Source organism: Hordeum vulgare, chromosome 4H, assembly GCF_904849725.1.
Source record: "Hordeum vulgare subsp. vulgare chromosome 4H, MorexV3_pseudomolecules_assembly, whole genome shotgun sequence".
NCBI lineage: Eukaryota > Viridiplantae > Streptophyta > Magnoliopsida > Poales > Poaceae > Hordeum > Hordeum vulgare.
The window spans coordinates 439,305,601-439,313,731 of NC_058521.1; the positions used below are offsets into that span (position 1 = coordinate 439,305,601).

Here is an 8,131-nt window from a genome sequence, read left to right on the forward strand (position 1 = left end):
CTTTGTCATGCATGCATACATGCATGCAATGATGTCGTCAAGATTTCATTTGATGTTTAAAATTCATTAAGTTTTATCTACAAAACCGTTAATTCAATCGATGATCCGCTTTCATCATTCACTTTCTCGCTACGAGTTCTTCGAAACTAGACCCCATGTCGATATGTTCCGTCAACTATTTTTTTTGTTCATACTTGTCATATTTTTTGACCCACTTGCTATATTATTAACCACTTACTTGCGTGAAAAAAATAACTTAATTGTCACTTTTTAATGTTGTTTCATACAAAGTCTTGTAACAGTTTTCATTATACATGATATAAAAGCATGTCATAGGTTGTGTTTGCCAATTTAAACATACCAACTTGTCATATTTACATACAACTTTGCCAAAAAATTATTTTGTGTGCTTGTTAGTTTAACTATGCTGAGTTGTCATATTTACAAACGATGACCAAAAAAGACTTCTTATGGTCACATGTTTTAAATATGTTGAATTGTCATATTTTTACGTGTAATGGCCTAAAAAGAGTTGTTTGTGCTTGTGAGTTTGATTATGTTGAAATGTCATATTTATACGTAGTTTTCAAAAATATGACGATTAAGTTATTTTTATCAGACAAGTAAGTACTTACTAATATGACGTGTAAGTGTAACAAATGTGGTAAGTATGAGAAAAATAAAGTTGTCGAAACATGTCAACATGAGATATAGTTTTAAAGATTTCGTCGAAACAAAGTCAATGGCAAAAACAAATAATCGATTGAATTAGCGGTTTAAGAGATAAAAGTTTTGAATCCTGGTAATTTAAAGCGAATGCGATGACATCATTACATGCATGCATGACAAAGAAAGAGGGATTTGACCGTAGCACTGTATTGTTCTGCGAGATAGAAAAATTTACACCACCTAATCACACGCTAAGAAATCATGTGTGACTTTAAAAAGTACTCCCTCAGTCCCAAAATAACTGTCTCAACTTTGTACGAGCTCTAGTATAAAATTGTACTAAGCTTGAGACACTTATTTTGGGACGAAGAGAGTAAAGAAAAAACAAATCAGGCATGGATGGAGAGCCGCCGCATCGGAACGGAGCTTTCATGCGCACGCTACAGATTACTCCCTCCGTTCCTAAATATAAGTCTTTTAAAATATTTCATTATGAGTCTACATACGAAACAAAATAAATGAATCTATACTCTAAAGTATGTCTATATACATCCGTATGTATTTTACTAATAAAACCTCTTTAAAGACTTATACGGAGTAGTATTTAGGAACGGAGTAGATTTTCTCATTACTGTTACAATTGCCATTCCCACGAAAGCATCTAACTGCAGTCTTCCATTTACTAGTAGGAGCTTTGGGAAGCGGTAAACCCAGAAGATGAGATCTTAAGATTGATTAGCGTGGTCTGCTTATTGCTAGGGGAGAGAAGAGAAACCACTTTCCTTGTACGACATTCCGGTGAAGACGACTGTTTTCTACCTACCGCGGCTTATATATAGGACACGGAACGGAAGTCCCCATCCATTTCTGGAGCAACGGAGGAAGTCGACGAGAGACCACGCCGCGCGAGCGCCGGGAGCCAACGAATCGAACGAGCGACAAGCAGAGGTGAGCTCCAATTCTCGATTCGCTTCGATCGACGTGTGTTGAACGCAATTTTTGCGATTCTTTCTACCAAATCGGGGTTTCTTGTGCTTTTCTTGCACTGCCGCTGCGTACTACTAGTACTAATTGTTTCTAGAAACATCTTCCTTCGCAGAGCGAAGAGATCGTTCGTTGCGCCGGTCCACCGGAGTCGTCCACCAACAACCATGGCCGAGGAGGAGGCGAAGATGCCCTACCTCCCCATCGACATGATCTGGGAGATCTTCCTCCGCCTTCCGCCCAAGCCCCTCCGCCGCTTCCGCGCCGTGTGCCACGCCTGGCGAGACCTCGCCACCGAGCACTACCTCCTCCTCGCCCACCACCTCCGCCAGCCGTCCGACCTCCTCATCCAGTTCGAGGGCTTCGTCCAAAGGAGACCCCCGTCCACGCCCGACTACATGGACTTCCGCGTCGACGCGGTCGACCTCCGCGCCAGGATCATCCGCCCCGTCGTCCTCTTCACCGAGCGCAAGCACCACCTCATCGGTAACGTCCTCCAGATTCACGGCAGCTGCGGCGGCCTCCTGCTCATCTCCTTCACCGACTACTTCGCCAGGACCAAGCGCCTCGACCTTTGCAACCCCGCCACGCACCAGTGGGTTCCCCTCCCGTGGATTGACACCTACGACATCGCCGGGCTCTACCAGCATGGCCAGGACTACCGGGTGCTGTACCGCCGAGGCATCCGCTTTGGTGCCAACGAGACCTACCTGATCTTCTCGATGACCTCTCGTGAGATCAGAGACATCGGGTTCCCAGTGGCGTCCCAGTCCGACGCCGACGCGATCGCGTGTCTGCAGAGAGGGCCGAGGCATGCCTACTTGAACCCGCCCGTCCTCCTCCAGGGCAACCTGCACTGGCCGCCGCGGTCGGAGGAAAGCAACACCATACAGGTGTTCGATACGGAGGCGGAGACTTTCCGGTCCATGCGTACTTCCATCCAGCCGGGATCGGTGTCGTCACTGTTTGACATGGACGGCACGCTTGCCATGTCCAGCCGCGAGAACGCTATGAAGCACCCGCTGTTCGTGGACCTCTGGCTTCTTCAAGACTACGAGATGGAGACATGGGTGCGCAGCTACAGTATCAAGTTCAAGGCGGAGGAGGAGGGGATCATAAGCTATAGGTGGCCTCGTGCGTCGTTCGTCGTGTCTCGGCAGGGAGATGTGCTAGTCGATTGGTGGGATCGGCTCTTCTGGTACGATATGGGGGGGAACTTGAAGGGCAATATCCAAGGCGATCCCAGGTTCACTCAGTTTCTACTCAAGGAAAGTCTTGTCCCACTCCCACAGCAATTCTTTCAGCACATTGCTATTGGTGATGTTCCAGCACCGCCTTACTTCCGCGGCCTATGGCCATAAGCCATTGCCATAGGCTACATGGAATTGCTGGTGGTTTCCTTGTGTTCTGCTTTACAGGTTTCAGCAGTAACACTTCCGATACTGCAGTGTAAACTGGGGAAACTTGAACTCATCACTCATTAGGTCTTTTTGCTTGTCCATTTCATGTTAAAACTGTTAGCATCGTTGGTAGTAAGCAAAGTTATGACAAGTAAGAGATTCGGTGTTCTGCTTGGTAGAACACACTTTCTTGCATCGATGCAAGAAAGTGTGTTCCTCTGCAGAAGCACGTACCTCATCTATAAGGTCTCAGAACTTGCATGTGGAGGATTTTTGTGCAACTTGCAGAAAATTGCTTAATTGCAGCATGTTTGTTGGTTGCTAGTGTTTGTTAATATTCTTGATCCAGGTATTACTATTTCCATGCCTTCTAAGGAATTTAGTATTTTTCATAGCAACTGAAGATTTTGTTCATGGAAATTAGTTGACGCCTGTGCTTGCAGAAAGCCTGAAACTGTAGAATTTGTATCACCCTTTGTTTAGGCTGCCGAGTACCTGAGTTTCAGGTTTCGGAAGCTACCCTATATTGCAATTTGTACAGAGGAAACTTGAACTCATTAAGTGTACTGATTGTCCATTTCGTGTCCAAACGGTTTATCTTTCTGCTGGTAAGCAAAAAACATGACAAGTGAGAAATTCAGTGTTGTCTTTTGTTGAACACAATTTTTGCATCGATGTATGAACGAAAAATTATGTACCCCATCGGTAAGATTTCAGGACATGAATAGCGGAAGACTTTGGTGCAGGTTGCAGCTGATTGCCGTATGCATGTAGGCTAGCTGCTTGTGTTGGCAATGTTGTTCATTCAGATTTTACCACTTCTAGTCTAGTAAGGAAGAAGATTCAGTCTTTCTGTTGCATCTCAAGATTCTGATAAATAGATATTACTGCTACGAGACCAACAGTTGATCTGTACTTCCCTGGATAGTTTGATTGGGATCCTAGGACAGAACAGTAGATGTACAAACTGCGAGACCAAGCAACGCTTTTGAGTGCCTTTTCATTCTTCTTAGCATCGTTGAGCTACTCTGAGCCAACCTTCGCACCTTCGGGGGAAACCCTAGATCCGTGCAATCGGATGAGAGCGATGCTTTGGCGCCATATCCACTTTTGAGGGTTTCTTTCGAGCTAGGCATCAGCAAGCAGGGCCGATGGAAGTTGAAAGTGTTGCATGAGAGATTCTGTTGCAACCGCGCGGGAGTTTTTGTGACAACGATGATGGAAGTGCGTGATGTCTAAGACGCGGCAATGATTATCGTAGTCGGCTTTTCTCCGGCTTGTTCTTGGGATTGCCATGATTTATTTGTTGTTATAAAGTTGAAGCTGCGGTGCTAGGTCCCAGTGGCGAAGATGACGTGCAGCAGGGGATGTGTTCGGTGGTCTTTCATGACGCCAACCTTGATGATTGTCCTCTATTGTTCTATGTCGGAGCTAGATTCGACAGACTTCTTGCTAGGGTATACTGGCTAGACGATTGCGCTGGATACATAGATCCGGGCTTTCACTTGTAGGCCCAAGAAAAGGTGTAGCTTGGTTATTTAATAAAATACTAATATGATGTGACACTAGGAATCGAGCAGTTCTCCGATTGGTCAAAGCAGATGTTACTGAGCTCATCCACCCCAATAGGACCTCAAACCACCTAAGACTAGCAAAATCTCTTATTACCTTCTCCGGTGACAACCCTGGATGTTCCCTTCTTACTTTGGACGAATGGATCCACCGCCACCGGTTCCTTATCTTTTTCCAAAAACACAACCATGCACCCTCTCTCTCTCTCTCATGTTCTACAGGCAAGTCTCTAGACCTCTAAATCTCTTCAAAATCTCCATTCATTTTTGTGTGTGTCTAGTGGTGCGGCATTCCAAGGCGAGGTGCACATCACCCTCGATCTACTCTTCCGTGAAAGAAGGAAATCGTTAAGGGTTTGGAATCGCCGCCATTCCCTCACACTCACTATCACCCTTGGGACACCATCGTGTAAGATCATAAGTAGGTCTAGGGGGTGATTAGACTACTTGACAAGGGAAAATCTAGCCCTTTTCCAATTTTAGTTCTCGACAGATTTTAGCAATATTAGCAAGTCTAGTAAGACCCATTACCCACACAGGCAAGTCTAATAGCGTTGGGAGCGGAAAGTAAAGAATTTGCACATGAGTGTGAAGGAGGGGTTGAAGATAATCAAATGCAATGAAGACACTCTGATTTTTGGCGTGGTTCTAATAGATGGTGCTATCATACGTCTACGTTGATGGAAACTTCAATGCACGGACGACAATGGCTACTCGAGTCAACGGAGGGCTCCCTCCATGAAGGGTTCACGAATAAGTAACCTTTTCTATGCCATCATGGCTTACCTCCACAAAGCACTAGCCTCACTCGGATCTTCACGAAGTAGGCGATCTCCTTGCCCTAACAAACTTTTAACTCAACTCCCCAAAATTTGAAGGATCCCAAGTGATACCACACCAATCTAGGAGATACCACTCTAAAAAATGTAATAGATGTTGTTGTTGATGATTAACTCCTTATTCTTGTGCTTTAAAAGATAGTCTCCTCGAGACTCAATCACTCTCACAGATTTGGTTAGATGGTAGGAGAAAAGATTGGAGTGGAAAGCAATGGTGAGGCTAGAAATCACGGATCAAATGTTAGAGTGGAATACCTTTGATTTCAACGCAAGTGTGTGTGGTTCTCTCGGGAAATAGATATGTGAAGTGGTAGCTTCGTCCTGGTCGCGCTCTCTCTCTCTCAGAAGGTGGAGTGGGTGGGGGTAGATATAGTTAGCACAAAAAATCAAACCGTTGTTGAAAGTGCATTCTATTGACCAAAGGGGGTGATTGTGCTATTTTAACAAATTCTTCATTGAGGAATTACTTGGTGAACAATTATAGGTTGACAAACTAGTAGGCAGCGGATAAACTACTCATGTCCATGCAAAATAGAGTGATAACAAAGTCATTGATACTTGTGATCTGCGTTGGGTTTTCTGTAAAGAGGAATGAATGATGCAGCACAATATAGGTAAGTATTTCCCTTAGTAGAGAACCAGGGTTAATCCAACCAATAGGAGTAACAACCAATCCCCGTCTTGAGCGGCTACACACAAAAGAGCAAACACTTGCATCCAAGACGGGCAAGAGGGTTGTCAATCCCCCTAGAGTCATTATTTGCAAGCTTGTAAGTAGTGTGGTTGGTAGTAGAGAATTGCAAATTGCAAAGTACTATAAATAGTAAATAATTGCAGCAAGGTATTTTAGCATTTGTAAATTTATAAGTGAATAGATCCCGGGGCCTTAGTTTTCTCTAGTGACATCTCTCATGAAAGTAAGCATACGGTGGGTAACTAAATCACTGTTGGACTATTGATAGAAAAGTGGGTAGTTATGAAATATTTATTCATGACAATGATCATGGTTATATAGCCATCACGTCCATAAGCAAATAGGTGGACTCCTGCGTGCATCTATTACTATTGCTCCACTCATCGACCGCTATCCAGCATGCATCTAGAGTATTAATTAAAATAGAGTAATTCTTGGAGAACAATGACATGATGTAGACAAAGAGAATTCAATTAATATGAACTAACCCCATCCTTTTATCCTTAGGACAACAATACAAAGACGTATCTTGTCCCCTTCTGTCACTGGGATATAGAAACAAGTCAGATTGAACCCACTACAACACACCCCTCTCACTAAAGATACATCTATATAGTTAGGCAAAGAAAATCAATAGATCAAAGAGATTTGTGAAACTATGATGATCATGCACATAAGAATCATAATAGATTTCAGAGAAGATACTGTCAGTTCATATTAATGTATTGATTTGCATGAGAGATACATAATCATCATAGCTTCGGGGGCTATAGAAGAGAGTGCCAATTCTATTATGATTCTTATGTGCATGATCACCATAGAATATTAAATCTCTCTGATCTATTTTATTTGCTTCGGCTAAGTAGATTGATCTATGTTCACTAAGACGGGTACGTTGTAGTGGATTCAATCTGATGGGTTTCTACATCCCAGTGACAGAAGGGGACGAGATACGTCTTTGTATTGTTGTCACTAAGGATAAAACGATGCGGCTAGTTCATATTAATTGAACTCTCTTTGTCTACATCATGTCATCGTTCTTCAAGCATTACTTTTTTTTACTTAATACTCTAGATGCATGTTGCATAGCGATCCATGGGTGGAGTAATAGTAATAGGTGCAGGCAGGAGTCAGCCTATTTGCTTATGGACGTGATGCCTATATACACATGATCATTGCCGTGAATAAATATTGCATAACTATCCGCTTTTCTATCAATTGCCCAACAATAAAGTTTTTTACCCACCATATGCTTACTTTCATGAGAGATGCCACTAGGGAAAACTATGCCTGTGGGTCTATTAACTTATAAGTTTACAAGTGCTACAATACTTTGCTGCAATTATTACTTTTCTTTCTATTTTGCAATTTACAATTATCTACTACCAACCACACTTCTTACAAGCTTTGCAAATAACGAATTCAAGGGAATTGACAACCCTCTTGCCCGCGTTGGGTGCAAGTGTTTGCTCTTTTGTGTTTAGCCACAGAGGATTGGGGTTGGTTGTTAGTCCTATTGGTTCGATAAACCTTTGTTCTCTACTGTGGGAAATACTTACCTATATTGTGTTGCATCACCCATTCCTCTTCACGGAAAACCCAACGCACACCACAAGTATTAGGAAGGATTTCTTGCACCGTTGTCGGGGAGCATCATCAACCTACTATCAAGTATCTTCACACAAATTATCATTCACTTCTTCTTCTTTTTTGTTGTTGTATTTTGTTTGATTTATTAAAATTAAAAATACAAAAAATTAACTTTGCCTATTGCTAGTTTACTTGTTTTTCTTGCCACGTTTGCTTGAAAGTTGCTATCATGTCTGAATTTGAATCTAGTGATACTTCCGCCTCTAGTGAAGAAGCATTAGGACATTCAACTTCACCTGTGAATGATAATTCTAAAAGGAATTTTGATAAATTTGCTAAGGAAAAACTTGATAATCTTGCGGATGATGATCCTTCTAGAGAAGG

The 8,131-nt window shown here is 42.8% G+C and overlaps 1 protein-coding gene across 1 annotated transcript; it reads left to right on the forward strand.

Annotated features, from left to right (window-relative positions):
* The first annotated feature begins 1,411 nt into the window (after positions 1-1,411).
* On the forward strand, positions 1,412-3,154 carry LOC123446572 (F-box/kelch-repeat protein At3g23880-like). Its single transcript, XM_045123149.1, has 2 exons — positions 1,412-1,617; positions 1,769-3,154. The coding sequence occupies exon 2, from the start codon at positions 1,821-1,823 to the stop codon at positions 3,012-3,014; it is 1,194 nt and encodes a 397-aa protein (XP_044979084.1). The 5' UTR covers positions 1,412-1,617; positions 1,769-1,820; the 3' UTR covers positions 3,015-3,154.
* Positions 3,155-8,131: the final 4,977 nt, after the last annotated feature.

What these genes read in the sequence shown, in the direction of transcription:
- LOC123446572 (XM_045123149.1), top strand. Translation starts at nt 1,821, where the DNA reads ATGGCCGAGGAGGAGGCGAAGATGCCCTACCTCCCCATCGACATGATC.